Here is a 17500-nt window from a genome sequence, read left to right on the forward strand (position 1 = left end):
TTACTGCGTCCTGTATGATCTGATGGCAAAAGTCCCATTGAAAAGACACCCAGCGTTGCTTTGTAATTACTAGCACTGAGCAGTGGTTTCCGAAGAACGTCCTTCATAACACCAAACAATGACACAGCGAGAAATGTAAAGCTGATGGTGACGAAAGGTCATGGCGTCAGTAAAATCAAAAGGGTTCTTCCTAAAGGCAGCCTGGATGTGATTAGGAAATGTCTTGGCAATCCATCCATAAGATTAATTTTCTCATGTACAAGTGTAAGTGTACGTTTTAGCTTTATCGATGCACCAGAGGAAAGGTCAGGGAGTCACTCGGTATAAAAAACATGAATATTCCCTATCAAATTTTATGAGCAGTAATTGTAAAGAGACCCAAATTGAATGGATGGATTTAACACCCACCTGGCATACTGATTACCGCCATTAGGCCCTTCCCCTAAAAAAGACGGCATTACATATTGTGTCTACAGAAGACTACTGAATCGAGTAGGTGCTCCATCTCGGTGACACTCTGCCCTATCTTCATAAATCAAAGTGTGACTCAGGCTGGAGGTAAAGCTGTCGCTGCAGGCTCATTCAGGCATGTCCAACAGATCTGCAGTACTTTGGTGACCAGAGGCTTTGGGGCACTAGAGGCCTGCCAGCGCCACAACTGTCAAAGGGGCTGATTTAGAGCAGAAGATTATCAGTAGGTGTTGCAGAGGCCGGTATCAGTCTGAGGCAACCGCATCAGCTCCTCTGATGCATTTAAATTGAATTCGCTCACTGCCCATGCACATGGATAGCTTAGTAAGGCACACACATACAGTCCTGCAACCCTACACTGTAGAGACACTGAATTCATTTCAACAACATACACCAGATGCAGATATACAGTATTAGCTTTCAATAACTAGTTTATATCATATTAAAAATGTAATTTGCATTGCAGAATATATGATTGCAGTATTTTCAGTGCCAAGTTGTTTCTCATAAACACTGCAAATCAATACACATTTTATAAGGGTGTATACTGTGAGTTACACACATTTTGTGAATGTTTTTTCTTTTCTCACTGCTCTATTGTAGAGGTGCCATCATCGCCAGAAATCGAACAAGTGGAACCTTTCTCCAGCACAGCCGTGGTGTCGTTTGATGAGCCTGACTCCATGGGTGGCGTACCTATTATCAAGTACAGAGTAGAATGGCGTTTGCCGGGCCAGGATTGGACTGGCAAAGAGCATGACGCTAATGACGGTGAGTCACTCATCTCTCCTTGCAAAACACTCTGAAAACCATTCACTAAAATGTTTCTTAAAAAGAAGTAAAAGAAGTTTCGTATTGGGCTAATTTGTCAACAGCATGACGTAGATTTCTGTTCAATGTGATTCAGAGTTGAATTGCTCCTTAAGTCCCTGAGTCACCACCACTTTTCCCCCTGAAAGCCTTGAAAAATATACTTTCAATCAAGCAAAGTGGATGCAATGGATGTTATAAAAATCTCTCTTCAGGGGCATTGTTTTCTGCGGTCTCTTAGGATGCATCAACTGCATCAGTCCCCCATTAAGCTGTTTCAATCCTCAGCACCCAAACGATGCATATTGCCTCAAAGTCATCTCAAAGAACGAGGATCTACTCAGTCTTTAATGTGTGTGGATAAATGTAATCCAATAAATCAGTTTAGAAATTGTGTAAAACAGATGCTCAATAATGCTCAAATGTTGCCTTTTATCATAACATTTTTAAGTTTTAGGTAACCTAATTATTGTAATTGTTACAGTGCAAAGAGAAACTGAGAACTTACTTAATTGACTGTTCACGGTGGAGCATTCACAAATAATATAATAGTTATATAATATATTATCTATCTTCAGGCAACGAAAGAATAAACAAACAGGGCTACGGTGTACCAGCAGCAACTGTAGCTACACTCCCTGTTTTCAGTTCCCAGAGCACAAGTGGAACTGTAGGGCCAAAACACAATGTATAGAAGTAAAAGTAATCCAATACAACTGACAAAATCTAGGAAAATGTTGCTTTTTTTCACCAGGACATTTTCCCCATCAATATGGTTCCTAAATTCCTGGAACACGGACACTTTACTTTTTCCATTTCTTAAGAATTATTTGAGGGCTCTAGAGGTAAATCTGGGCCAAAACTACCAAGAACATTTCGACTAGCAACAACAGTTAATGTCGGGAAGAGCAGTGGAACACAGTGTGGCCTAAATGACAGCTCAGACACTGACAGGCTCCAGATAATATTCCCGTCCCAACTGAGGGGTTCGAGGTGCTTACATATCTGGATGGTTCTTGCCCTGTCTGCCACATGGGATGTATCAGTCAGTGGCTGACAGGCTCCACTGTCAACTCAACTCGAGGCCCAGGAGCCGCCTGTCGTGCAAGCATTTGCCAAAAACAAAACACATGCACCCACACGCCAGCTGTAAATGTTGCAGAGATTATCTCATTCCACAACATCAGTTACCCCACAACTGATGAATGCAAGCCTTTCCAAAACACGCATACACTGAATGAACCTGTCGTTTCCAATGTGCATGCATACATTATAGTTTATTTGTAGCGTTAAGATGTCAAATCAGGAATACTAAAGGCATAGTAATTCAAGATACAACATGCCAGGGAAGATGTAAGTGATTTGTAATTGATTAAAGAATAATCATTGTGTTTGAGTTTAAAGTATCTCTTACAATATAGTGAACTAGGGCTGCCATCACATGTTTGAACGCAGTACTGCCAGATATAGAAACCCCGCCCATCACTGTGGGTCCATATATATATACATATGTGTGTGTGTGTGTACATCTGCAGAAGCTACAAGTCAAAGTTAAAGTACCTGCTATGATTTATACTGTACCTGGGAAACCTGTCGAATTTAGTCTGTGGCACACGGCCACAAGCCCATTCTTTTTTTTAATGAAAATGTAATAAATATTATATCAATTCAATATTTATACTGGCTAAATAAGTTCCTTAAAAAGCTAGAGACTGTGGTTTTTAGCAAACATTACTCAAACAGTGGTCAAATGAAAAGCAGGAAGGTTTCTGGAGGATTGGCTCAAATTAAATTGCAGTCGGTTGTCCAATCGAAACAGACCAACACAAGTCAAAATATCTCACAAATTTGGTTTTACAGTATGCACACATGTATGCACACATCCTCTGCCCCGGGACCCTCATATCGGTTCAGAAAAAACTCCCCCCAAAAAACCTTTAATGGAGTATTGTTTGTGTTTTATCCATAAAACACAATGTAAGTGCTCTATTTTCAAATACAAAAAAAAATAATTTTCAATTTTTTTTCTGTAGTTCCAAGGACCACTCGCACTACATGACCATTGCCTCCAAGATTACAGATAACAGAAACAAATTGCTGCTTGGCATAAATGTTTGTGAGTTGTTGGACAACATCATAGACATAATGCTTATTTGCTCAGCTATTGGTTTACTTCACTACTACTCTGGACAAGGTCCCCAGACCTTTTGAAATATTATTGTTGAACTTTTTTAAATATATTTTGTCAATGCTGTGAGCATCACAAACACATTACATTCAACTCCATTTTGTTTGGGTGACAAGAAGATTTTCGAGACAGATTTCTCCGTCAGCCTGGACAAAAAATATGTTGTGGTTAGAAATAGGACACAACATCGCTGGGGTTTATTGATAACTTTAATGTGAAACGAGTTACATATTGCAGCTTTGAGCCCTTCACCATAATCACAGAGGCTATATAGCTTTAAAAGATGGATTTCTCTGACATCAATACACAGTCACTGATGCCGCAGTAAGCATGCACTGTAGCAACACAATGATTAACACACACCGAAGCCAGTCAAAATTGTAACGACTGTTATGATTTGTGGAGATAACCTTTTAGAGAAGCAGAGGAAACCAGTGTGTGGTAATCATGGGTAAATTACTGCAGCCTGGCTTGGAATCTCATCAGAACATAAATGGTTTCTGCAGTGACATCAGTTTTACTGAAACTGGAGGTTCTAAAAGCCCAGCCGAGGATTAATTTGTTCTTGGGCTTTTTATCAGGTTGAGCATATTTTCAAACATTCCAAAACCGGGACCCTTAAGTGTACCGTACGCTTATGCACATGCACGTGTATGCACATGCACGTGTATGCGCCTTTGCAAGCACCATTAGGTGCATCACCTTGAGAAAAGACTAACTCTTCAGCATGACAGCCTACCATTAACCTACGTACACGTTGATTGATTGTCAGGCACCGAGCAGTCAGTGTTGAATTCAGGCGTGTGGTGTATTGTCTGTTTTATTATTTGGGGTTTGGTGATAATCAGGCAGGCAGAACATGATAAACGTCTCTGTTAGCACTGAAAACAAATAAAACCAAATCATTTTGAATTTAAATCCCGGACAAACCTGTTACAGTTTCCCAAAGCAGTCACAAAGCATGTGTGTGTATCTGCGTTATCTTGCTAATATGGAAATAGCAGTCTCCTCTAATTAAATGTTTTATAACATAAGTGCACACTTAAAGGAATTATTTACACACTACATAATATTTGAAGCCATAAAAATGTTTTATTGCTGTGTGATTATTGGTTAAGTTAATTGTCATCACCCATTCAAATTACATTTATAGATTACAGTAGCATGCTTGCCTAATAGCATTCTCTCTGTACTACATGTTGCACCCTTTAAGTAACAATTTATTTTTAATTGTATTTAAATGAGCCAGTGATCATGAACCAACACCGCATTGTAATTACAACAACTTGCCCTGTTTTTGGTGACCACTACATACACGTTTTTAATCAGTATCCGTATTTCATCCCAATGGTGATCGAGTCCCCATGAATAGACAAGTTATTGGTCAAAGCTAGTACTACGCAGTCCCATGTACAATATATTTTAATAGTAACCTGTTTCATTTGGAGGAAGCTGAAGCAGACATTGTGTTTATTATTGGTTCAAACCAAGTTGTGAAAAATCTTTCTTGAATACCCAGGTTGAGTTGCATCCTTTTGTTTCTATATTCTTTAAGTTGTGTTTTATTTAGTGAAAAGTGAAATTGTACAGATGGTTAGAAACATAACTGAACAACAGGAAATGTATGACGTAGTATATACTTTAAAAAAATCATGTTTGCGAACAAACAAAAGCCAAGAAACAATGCAACATTGGAGAAAATGACTGCATCAAAGGTTTGCTCGAATGCCTAATGAGACCTATGTTTGCATTTTTGGGAAAAAGAAGCTTGTGCTAGTTTTTTGAAAAAGTCTGACATTTTGCATAAATAACGGAGGGCTAATTTAGCCTTATTCATTAAAACATGAAGCTTTAGCAAGCAATCGGAGAGACTTCTGCCAAGGAAATATGCCCACTCTCGCAATGTTAGCGCAAATGAAAAATAAGTAATCCATAATGACAACGAGAGAAACCAAACCAAAAACATAATCTCCTTGATGGCATATAGTGTGTCTTTCATTGCTTATTCACTCTCTGTCCCCAGTATACTGCATGGAATATAACGCTACCTCCCCTCCCACAGACATGACCGCCATCACCATCGTTGGCCTGAAGCCCGAGACTACCTACGAGGTCAAGATGTCGGCCATCAACGGCAAGGGCGAAGGCGAGAGCAGCCCGGCCAGCACTTTCAAGACCGAGCCAGTCCGTAAGTACTGCCCTTACTGCTCGTGCCCCTGCCCTCAGTGAGCGCTTCTCTGAACTCAATTCTTTGAACTAAATGCTGTTGCTCACTCCACTGCCTGCTCATGTCTCGCTGAGGCCAGATGCTTTTGCCCCTACTCGCCTCTATTCTCACGCCAAGCACCCCCATCCCTCCCAGTGCCGGCCTTCTCCAGCCAGGCTGGAGGGAACGATAATTCACAGTGCCACTTCATAATTCAACTTGGTTAATAGTGTAAAAACTATGCAAAGTAAAACCTGTGTCCTTCATCACTGGACAGTATTATGTGCCTCTTTTCTAATGACTGCATGAGCTCTGCCTTTTTAGGCCACAACCCAGGTGATTCAGTGAAAGCGTTCTAGAAAGTACTTGTGCATTTCTATAGCTAGATAGATTTATCCCTCAGTGTGGAGAAGTGTCAGCTTTGTATTTATAGTTTAGTGACGGCACACATTGTTAATGTAGCTACCAGGGGTCGAGCCCTGCTGAAGGTTGTTTATATTTTGTGGAAGGAATGGCAGCATGTGATGAAATGTCAGAAGTGGAGGGAATGTTCTCTCCGTCTGTGTTTGGAAGGGAAGAAAATGAAGTCACTTGACAGAACAAGGGAGATACAAGGAGAATACCTACTTTTCAGGCAGATGAGGGAAGCCACCCTCCGTGTTATCGCCATTTAAATTTGTCTTGGTGAATAATCTGGCGTCGAATCACAGCTGTGTTTGGCATATGGCATCATCTGCAACCTTACAGCAAAGAGCAGGTGCACAACACCTGTCATCAATCAGAATGTGCCGGCTTGACATAAAATCTGACAATTATGTGTTTATTCATGTGCAGCAGCATGTCAGATTATGCCTTCTCATTAAAGTATAAATTAAGCCCAATATAGATCCAAAAGTGTCTCTTAGCTGTGAGGGTTTCTGCTGTACAGAAGAGAAGAGTCACCTCTAAGATTTACGTTCATCCAGTAAGTAACAATATACTAAATAATTGCATAAACAAAGGCCAAAGGGGGGCCTTTTTGTGATAAATGTACACTTCAATATACTTTTTGTAACTGTTGTTTTTGACATGAATACTTTGACATTATGCAACAGTTACACGGCGAAAAAGCATCATCATTTTTCTGAGCTTTCAAATGTAGGCATCAACCAATCGAGTTGTGCAAAACAGGTTTAGTCTATTTATAATAACAAAATTATATATATCAACAACATGGAGGCTCAGTAGGCCGAACCAAGACGGCACACTTTATTATATACTTTCAACCTTGACAAAGGCAGCAGATCCACACTTACCTTTCACAATGAAAGCCCCTCAGCATTTCTTAATCCTTCATCGTACAGGAAATGTGAACATGGTCTGCCACGGTGAACACGGTGATTCAAAACTAAATATGAAAGTCTGTCTGTGAACTATAATGGATGTTTACATGAACAACATGGGTGATAATTTTTAGATTGCTTAAAACTGTCTTACTTACCCTGTCAGACGCTGTTCCCAATTTACTTCTGATTATTTCTGATAGAAAGGATGACTCAAATCATAATAAATCAGAATTATCCCTATTTCCTTCTATCCACTGCAGAACGAGTTTACAAAGGCCTCAGTTAGGCACAACAGACCTAATTCTCAGTCAGCATTTCAAATTAGGGTCATGAATAAATCTTTGTTTTAGTTTGTACCAACCCTATGCCATGCTTCCATCTGTGCTTCATCACCCCACCGCCTCTGCAGAAAAAAAGCCCTCCTCAGCATCCTGATTCCTGGAGGAGAGAGGCTTTGTCCTACTTCAAGATGTTTCAGCAAAACTCTGTGTCAGATGTGTTTATGAATTTTACACCAGCCTATCTAGAACGTTTTAAAAATATATGTATAACATAGAGGATGAGCTGCAGTTTAATTGAGTGCTTCATGGACAGAAATAAAATGAAAACGGACATGGAAGAATCAGTTTAAATTGCATTTTTGCTGTCATGCAATGTGTTATATTACTTCAGAGAAGCATGAGATTGTCATCAAGAAAGCCAGTGTTCTTTTAAGAAAACACTGAAACACTACGATGCGACCAAGGTCACATCTGAGTGGGAAATTATTACAAAGATAATTTTCTCATGTTGAGGGGTAACACAGTACCAGTATTATCGAAGTCTGAGTTAGCTGCAGAACAAAGAGAAGAGAGAGTTGCTGCAGACAAAGAGTGTAATAAGACACAGTGCTAGTGTGGCAGTGGGTTAATGGTGTGGCAGGAAAGCGATGCCCTCTCTCATTGTTCATGTTTCTCATTTCATTGTCTTTTGTTTCTTCTTTTTGTTTTGTTGTTTCCTCATCATGGTTTCCCATCTGTTCTGTAATCCACTGGACTTCCCAGGGTATTCTTTCACAAGTAAGTTTCATTTCTCCCTGTCTCATCTGCTTTATTTTCCTCTTTACTTCCGTCTCCATGGCATTTACTTGCTTTACATTGACCATTCCCTAAAGAGTGCTGCAGAAATAAGCTCAATAGGTTAAACCCAGGAATTAGTTAGCATTTTGCACTTTAGGATCCATCGTCATAGGGTTTTTTAATGTTTTTTTTGTTTAGAAGCCTAAAATAGGGTCTGTGGTTAACACGATTGGTTGATTTTAACGAGTTGTTCTACCATCATACGTCAGTAAATACCCCTCTTGTGAATTTTGAAGCTTTTGTGTCTTTTAAAAAGGCGTTTGTGAGCAAGTGGCCACTAAAACGTCATCGGGCCGACGAGTCTGCCTTTACAGCCTTGTTGTGTACACTCATGTGACCGGGGTGGAGTTTGTTTTTATAGAACAAATAACTTTTTTACTGGGGTTTTCAATCATTCTTCCAAAATCTTAAAGTGGAGTTCCTTAGTGAATATAATCTTGCTGAACAAAGCCTGTAAATATCATGATGTATCATTATACCTGCTTATTTTCTGCAATAATCCAAAATCCAATATCTTATGGCTTTTTGTCGATGGAACCAGTAAGATGCTAGCCTACAAGTATAGTCATCCCTACAGCACTCTATTAAAACATTGGTTTACTGACCGAAGGTTGGAAACATCCACAGAAATCAACACCCAAAACCATAAAATGTGTTTCACCCACTTGAATATCAGCACTCATTTCATGACCTGTTGTACTAATTTTCCAGACGGCAGTCCATTCCGTTATTCTAATATGGCCTCAGGTTTGTTTTGCAATGTAATAGATTGATATGACAGCCTTACAGTGTAAGCCTGAAGCAAGTGTGTTATTTGTACGCTCATCCGTAGTGCCATCTCTGCTTCTTTAGTATTGCTTGCCCGTAGCATCCTTGTTTTGGTGTCTTACTAGTATAAATGATATTGTACTTGTGCACTCCAGTAATTTAGCCAATGAGTGTTCCTGCATATCAGGTCTTTTAAGAACATACTGTCTTCAGAGACCACAGAGAGGAATCCGATTGTATTGCCTTGTGATAATCAACGTGGGATTAGAATATATATATATATATATATATATATATATATATATATATATATATATATATATATATATATATATATATCCCACGTTGATTATCATATCATTCATATATATATATATATATATATATATATATATATATATATATATATATATATATATATATATATATATATTAGGGCTGGGCACGTTAACACGTTTATTAACGCGTTAATTATTTGACCATGCGCTAACTCGTTTTTTTTATTGTATCCTCCTTTAACCAATTTGGAATTATGTTTAGCTATTTAACCCTGAGTTAAACAGTATATGTTTCCATTGTTTAAATCATAAACTCTGTAAAAACAAACAAATAATTGAATCTCCTTCACATTCATGTTTTAAGGTAATCCCAATGCAGATATTCAGTAGTTATCTTAAACTTAATATTCTTATTAACACTGGCAGTTCATAACAGAGCAGTCATGTTTTAAATATGTACAGAATAACACATAAAAAGTATAAAACAACCAATAATATCAATAACAATAAACTATCAATACAAAATATGCTGCTTTAAACATTAAACACTCTTTAAACATTCAAAACTCAATTTCACAGCTGTAGTTGAAACGGCAGCTTCATGTAGTGATGCCCTAGCATCGACAGATATGTAAAAAAACTCACCAAGACGCTGCCAAAAGTTATTAACTCCTGGCGAAAAGTTCTCTGAAGTACCTCTCCCGTCGCAGAAGTGCACACACACACACACACACACACACACACACACACACACACACACACACACACACACACACTGCGTCTCTAGCAGTTTTACCAGTTATTACTTAGTTATGAACTCCTCCCTGGGCAACATCAATTCCTCCTCCTCGTAGGAGGTTGGGACCTATTTTCCCGTCGCCAATCAGAAGTCTGCATTTCACGAAATAGCCAATGAGAAGCATATATATATATATATATATATATATATATATATATATATATATATATATATATATATATATATATATATATATATGTGTGCATATTTTAAACATTACCTTTGGCGTTTTCTTAGTTTCAGGAGACTTCCAATGTGGGTGTTCTGCTTCGAATTTAGAGAGAAAATCTGACAACGTAAAGTAATTGCTAGTTGATGCTGTAAATAAATCTGCAAGTACCAAAACAAAATGATATTGGCCTAGGTACAAAAGGAAAGGAAGCTGATGCTGTGTACACTCACTGCTGAACAAATAAGAAGTCAGCACAGGATGCTCAACAAACAAGTGAAGTCTGGCAAGCACTAAAACATGTTTGCTTTGTTTCCATGAGAAGTTCCCTTAATGGGTTAACTCTAAAAATAGAAGGGAGCCTATATATCGTTTTAACTCATATGTTTTAATGTAGGGAAATTTGTCCTCAACATTCCCCCCCATCTTTAACATTAAGTAGAGGTAGGCAGCTGGCAGAATTTCTCAACGCCTCTCAACATGGCGAGCCGGCGGCTCGTAGCTCACGGCGCTAACAGCACAAACAAACTGACAGAGCCAACGGTGTTCACCTCAGTGGAAACTGGATGGTGGGCGCTACGCTTCCACGATGACTCTGCTGGTGTGGACAATGTTATCAGATGTAACCGCTATATGAGAGCGGTACAGAGCAGAGTCCGTGAGCTAGCCAAGTGGGACACACTCGCATGCAATGACGTGCACTAAATATCCTTTTTTTTCTTCTGAGGCACAAACACAGTTTACGAGTGTTCCAGACCAAACTGTCTGCTGTTATCCAAGCCTAAGTGATTCACAAAACCAGGTCCAATGTGTATTGTTGTGTCACAGTGATTAAGACAGTGGATGCGCTAAGAGGTACTGAAAAACACAAGGAGACATTGTTCCACAGGAATGAATCATGAAGACGGTATTAAAACAGAAGTGAACCCAGCAGGGAGTTGCTCTTGTTGAAGAGAGGCCCAGCTCCTCTCACCATGTTTTCACCATCTTTCAGTTTCATCAGAGACACCAACCCCTATTGCCACCACCAGTGTGGCCTTTAGTGAGTATGCCAGTCGCACGGTCTGCAGTGTGTCTCTCTTCACTTCTGTCTCTCTTTACCTGCTTGGCCTTACACTTAGTGTAGCTGTTTATTTGTTTCTGGTGTGGCTCATCGGAGAGCTCATACACCCTCTGTAGAGTATAGCCACAGCAAAATGAGCTTCGTTAACACTAGATCCTGATTTTACTAACATTTGTCAAGGACATGACAGTTGCCCTTCTAACAGCCTGACTATGGTGTTGTGAATGCATTAATATAATGTGTATGTCCATGAAGAATCAAATCACAGCACATATTTCAGACTTCTCTGATTGTGGTGCAGTGGTTTTGGAGAAGGTTATACTACTGTAAATCTGCTGTGACCTGACAATGTATTGACCTGGTAGGCCTAACCTTTGAAGAGCCTGGTAGATCAGTGTCTATATAACTCAATGCTGACAGTGAAGACTCATATATCTGGATCACACAATATGTTCACGGCAACACAACATTTTGGCATAAACAGTGAGTGATGGGATCCATGCAAACACCTTACGTCTTACATTTTCAAAATGAGCCTTTTTTATTTATAACGTCAACATTAAATTGGTTAAGTCAAGGTCACTCAACACTCATTTTGGTCATGGGCCCTTTTTTACGCCAACACAACATAGCTTCACACCACAACCGAGTGTATTTAGTGTGAAAATCACACTACTTATGAGTAACATTTACAGTCGCCATCTTGGGTTTTTAGATGACAGGAGTGCTTATAATGATAGCTACTGATTAGTTTGGAAATCGGCTATTCTCATCAATATATTTTGGTTTTTGTAATGCCATTCTGACCTTGATGCATGATTATACAAAAAAAGTAATGTGTTTTCCTCCATCTCCTACTACCTACAAAACCTGTTTCTGCCCTGCTGCCCCATCTACATATTGCAATTCTTATCAAAACCACTCAAGACGTTGACTTTTCTTTAGAGCCCATCAATGTTACTTATCATTGTGTCCATTCAGCTCAGTCACAGTACCAGATTATACTATTCTTCACGACTGGGTTACAGTAGTCTTGAGGATTTGACAGGTGGTAATGTGACGTAGTTTATTTTACACTGAACCAGGCATGCTTTGCCTCTTTAGAAATCCTTTAGAAAGTCATCAACATAATAGAGAGGTGACTGACACTGATCAGCAACACTTGAAAGCTGCTGCTGATATTTTCATTATTTTGTGCATAGAGCCAGTAAAGGTATAAATGATTGCACCTTCAAGCAACTAACCCATCTAGACTACGTATTGCTTTAATTCCTGAAGCAACATTTGAGGCAAAATACACGGCTTGTGTGTTTGGTAGAAGGTCAATGGAGCAATTGTTGTGCGTCTATTTTCGTTCCTTTTAATTAAGATCCTGTAATGTATGAGAATTGTATGTCCTTGCAGTGTTCCTAACCCAATCTCTCCCTTTGAAACTCACCCTTAACAACATGTGGCTTTACATTAGAGTCAGCTAGATTGTAGTTGTTCATAGTCTGTTTTCTGCAACCACTCAAAGAAAATGTCACAAATGCTTTTAGACCTTATTTCTCCTGATGTTTCATTTGCCCATGCTGTTGTCTGCTGCATTGTGAATCGTATTTAATTGCCATGATTTGTATTCTCAAAGCTGCAGAGTTTCCTCTTTTGACCCTAACTTCTAGTTTGTCCCCGAGAAACCAAACAAACTGCTGTTTTTCTTGTATATCTCTAATTCGTCTTAAATGGCACACTTGGTGTTTGAGCTCACCATAGTTCAAATTCAGATTGGAATTAATGTTGCTATCTAAAATATTAGAATGACAGAATTATGTGTCTGAGGAAAAGCTGTTGATTATGTGAATGCATGAGGCAATTCTTGATGTCCAGTTTTGGTTGTATCTAAAATCCATTCTTAAAATCAAAATTAACGTATTTCTTTGTTCATTTATTGAGCATTCAACATATTTCCAAAAACCAAAACCAAAAATCTGGAATTACTTCATATATTCAACAATATGTTATTTTTTTGTATATGTATTCAACAAAATCTCTTTATCGATTATTGTTTTTTCTCTCGGTTGTTTGTGTTCCTTTTGTGTCATTTGGTCTTTAACATTATTGTTCATTTGTTTATTCTGTTGACATGTTTTCATCATTTCACAAATGTTGTCTGTTTTCCATGTGCCCCGCCCCGCGCCCCCCTCCCTTCCTCCTTCTCCTATATTTTCCTATCAACCAATCATGTGCGTGCACATCATGTGACTTTGTCATGTGGCTCTTGCATGGTGCTGATGATGTCGTCTTCGCTGGCCAACAGAAGGTAATTTTTTTGTTTTGTTTGAGATCATTAGATCAGCTATGATCATTCAGAAGGCTTTTGTTAGGTTAGATTCACAGGCGAAACATTACTCCACTTTCACCTTTATTTGGCCATTTTCTTTTCCATCTTAAAGCCCTTCTGTAAATATATAGTAAACATTTAGTAAACGTGCACTATTTCATCATCTCATTCATTTTAGGACTTGTTCTTTCTTCCAGCCAACAATGATGTTTTTGCACATTCTCCATTAGTGCCTTGTGAATAATTTAAAGTATATTGGCAATATAATGTGATAAATACACATCAGGGCCACATTATAATCCCTGTGGTTAATTTGTACCTCTTTGACCCCATGAGTTCTGTTGCTTTGATCCAGATATGATATCCAGATGCAGATTGCATGTTAATACAAGGTGGGAGTGAGGTGATTTGGGCTCTCCAGAGCGAGCTAAAATACATATCTGTTACAGCATGCCAATCAACTCTCATTCCAAGGGCACTCCATATTAACAAGACTGTGTTCTGTGAACACATTTTCTTCTATGGTTGCTCCTTTCCATGAAGGCACCAATAAGACATTGTAGTTGCACAGGTTGCTAAATGTATTTGACTGGAAAGAAAACATGTATACTTTGAGAATAAACATTCCGTTTAGGTGTAGGTAATTTGTAAATCTCCCTTTGGTTCCTAGAAGCTAAAGTGGTTAGGCTTCAACGTGTCTCAATCAGCCACAGCACTGTTATTTGAGGATTGATGAAACATTTCTCTCATTTCCCATTTATTTAATAATCAAAGTTATCAAAGAAAATTAAAAAAACACGATTATGAATGAAGAACTGAATTGGCTGGAAGAGAATTTACAAAATCATGTTGCAACATATTAGTCTGGATTACTTATGGGACAAATAACAGGTACAACGGGGTTATGATTCATTTCATCCAAACACACTTTTATTTTGTGATTCCCTGGTGTTTTTGTTTATATAAAACCTTGATTATAAATTAATTTAGCAATATGTTGGTTTTGATAACCTTGCTTTTTTATTTTTAGTTTTCATTAAATTTGCTACTATGTAGCCTCATAGATTTGATTTCGACAAACATTCAGCTTTTTTTGTTTCATCAAAATGTTTCTTTTTGTCTTTCACCTGTGCACCTTGAATGGCATTGAAACATCACAAGAGCACCCTCACAAGAGCACCCTCACAAGAGCACCCTCACAAAGCACCCCTGGCTGCAATCTGCATCGCATGCACTGTAAACCTAGTCCTCATACTCAACTTTTCTTTTTTCCCCTCAAATGATACAGTAGCTCACAGTGGTGCGTGCACTGATTGGACTCACAGCGACCCATTGCATTACTGCTGCATGTGTTCCCTGTTTCTTGTTGCGTCCTTCTTCTTCTTCTTCTTCTTCTTCTTCTTCTTCTTCTTCTTCTTCTTCTTCTTCTTCTTCTTCTTCTTCTTCTTGTTCTGCTATTTCCTAAAGAGAAAGTCCGACCTTCTGCATGTGGCTGTGAAAAACACTGAAAAAAGAAAAAACATGAATACAAAATGTTCCACCTTTTTAAAGTCATGAGTGAGGATTGGTTGGAATGACAAAACATATATTTATATAGACACAGACCTGTTTAAAAATAAAGTTAGAAATGTAAAGATGTAGTCAGATATATCAGAATTCTGAGAATGAAAGACTTTTGCTATATATATATTACTTGTATATACAGGTTACTTATATACTAGCAACATGCATAATTCATCATATGGATTTCTTTTTCAATTTAAACAGTGATGCATTGTATTGATAAAAGTGATAAGTATAGACTTTTACATTGTTTTTCAGCATTAAATGTCATATCAGATGAAACTATGAACCCACACAATTGACGTCAAACATTACAGAAACTAATATGTCAAATGACTGTACCCATCAGCATGTTTTCAATAACTCCTGTTTACTTCGATCCACTTGTATATATATCTCAGTGTACACTGGGGGACGAGGGAGGAGGCTGTATTCGGTCGGGGTACATGTTGGAGCCACGCCTCCTACAGTACATGTGTGTCAGTGTTAGGTCATTGGGCAGCGCTCAATGTGTAGCAGCTGGCAAGGTTTCCAGCTTGCATGGAGAGGCTTCTCATTCTAACCACCTCTTTCTTTGTTTTAGCCTCAGAAAATCAAAAAAGACCTAACCCAGAATGATGCTCGTGAATAACAATGCTCAATGTACCAAATGTCTACCTGCCACCATGTAAATGCTGCTGTCACTAACTAACACTGTCTGATCCACTTCCAGCATCTGTCATGCTCACCCCAGTCTAGTGGAATGCTTGTTTTCAGCCAGTGCGCTCTGATGATTACAAGAAAAAGTGCCTTCATGCATTATTCATTTAATTAACTACAACCACAAAGAGTTTGAAATGTTGAATATTGGGTGTGGAAAAAAAAATCTGTGTAAATTTGAAATGTATGCCAATATTTTTGTTTTTTCCAATCCTCACCTACTTAGTGACCTCCCAGCAAAAGCATACGTTCAAATCATCATTGTTTCTTTGATTATATAAGATATGAGAGGTTGTAGTTTTTTTCTGCCACCTGCTCGTGGACTGTTTTTATCAGATTGTCGGCTCAAGGCAAAGGCTGTAACATCATGAGGTAGTCAATTTAATAACATGATCCCAAGGCTAACTGTGTGGAGCCAGCATGTACATAATTAATGAGTTGGGATTTGCTAGTCTCCTCCCTCACAGTGGCATGAGAGTAAACGCCATGCACACAAAGCAGCAGCCTTCCTCGTCACAAGTCTGTGTTGTGTATATGTTATGAAAAGTAATAGAGTAACCAAGGCCTACAGGCTCATTATCCAGTGACCCAGCAGTCATTACTCAGGAGGACAGAGAACATAATGAGGAGCCTCAAGGAGAACAACACCTCTTTGCCACAGCCCTCGGTCCACAGCCTGGTTTCCTGAAAATTAAGTTCCCACATTATGAAACTGCACTGTCAATTATGTTTCAAGGGAACATTTTTTCTCCCAAATGTTTTTTTTTTTTGTTTTTTTTTGACGTCTAACAAATATGTTCTAATCTAAGTCTGTGAAAGTCCATGTGGAGAGGTGGCCGGAGGTGATGTATGGCAACTATCACCCGGTGGAGACCATTATGTACTTATTTTAACCCAAAACATGGTCTTTTACTAATCCTAACCAAAGTAGTGTTGTTGCCTAAACCTAATTGAGAATGCAGTTTTGAAACCACAAGTGTTGAAACATAAATGTTGGTTTGAAATGTATATTTTGTTCAAAGGCGTCGAGCTTCATTGTGTTCCTGGTTTGCGAAAAACGTCTAATGCGAACGTTTCATTCTGGTAACTGGGTTGCTGCAGACACTTTCAGCTGCCATTAAGAGGATATTCCACTCAAAATACATCTTTGATAATCAAATACTCACTCACTGTAGGCTTGAAAAGAGAATTTATGTTCCAAGTCATGACAAAAAATACAATTTGATAGTTTCCTGATCTACCACTACCATTGTTAAAGTTTGGTTTGGTTTAGGCACAAACACCATTTGGTGGAGTTAGGGAAAGATCGTGGTCTGTGCTAAAATATGTACTTTACGTTTAGGGAATGATTGTGGCTGTGGAGAAAAGAAACCAAAAAATGGCTTTTGGTAAGAATCAGTAAACAAACAGAAGACTCCCGCGTTAAAGTCTGTCATTCCTTTGGATGTGAAGCTTGCAGTATCGGTTGAACTGCCGATCAATTTAAGTTTTAGTTCAGCTATACTTTAAGACACTTGCCCACTTAAACATAGTAGGAAGGTTTTGAAGCACAGTAGCGAACTGCAAAGAATGGAGTGCATGCAACAACCATATATATGTAGACTAATCATGATTCCTTGCTCTGTCCTCTTTAGGGGAACCCAGTGCCCCCAAACTAGAAGCCAAGATTCAAGAAAGGGGTAATACTCTTAAGGTCAACTGGATCAAGCAGGATGATGGCGGA

General features: G+C 38.7%; 1 protein-coding gene across 1 annotated transcript in view; it reads left to right on the forward strand.

The window, feature by feature from the left end:
- ncam1a (neural cell adhesion molecule 1a) overlaps nt 1–17500 on the forward strand; it is a gene marked incomplete at its 5' end in the record, with an annotated part of 237119 nt that overhangs the window by 192214 nt on the left and 27405 nt on the right. Inside the window, 3 exons of the mRNA XM_079234557.1 lie at nt 1075–1242; nt 5532–5657; nt 17412–17500. The exon at nt 17412–17500 is cut by the window's right edge and continues 36 nt beyond it. Of these exons, the coding sequence (XP_079090683.1) occupies nt 1075–1242; nt 5532–5657; nt 17412–17500 (383 nt within the window). The remainder of the gene's footprint in view (nt 1–1074; nt 1243–5531; nt 5658–17411) is intronic.

The sequence above is a fragment of the Taurulus bubalis genome, assembly GCF_910589615.1.
Source record: "Taurulus bubalis genome assembly, chromosome: 2".
NCBI lineage: Eukaryota > Metazoa > Chordata > Actinopteri > Perciformes > Cottidae > Taurulus > Taurulus bubalis.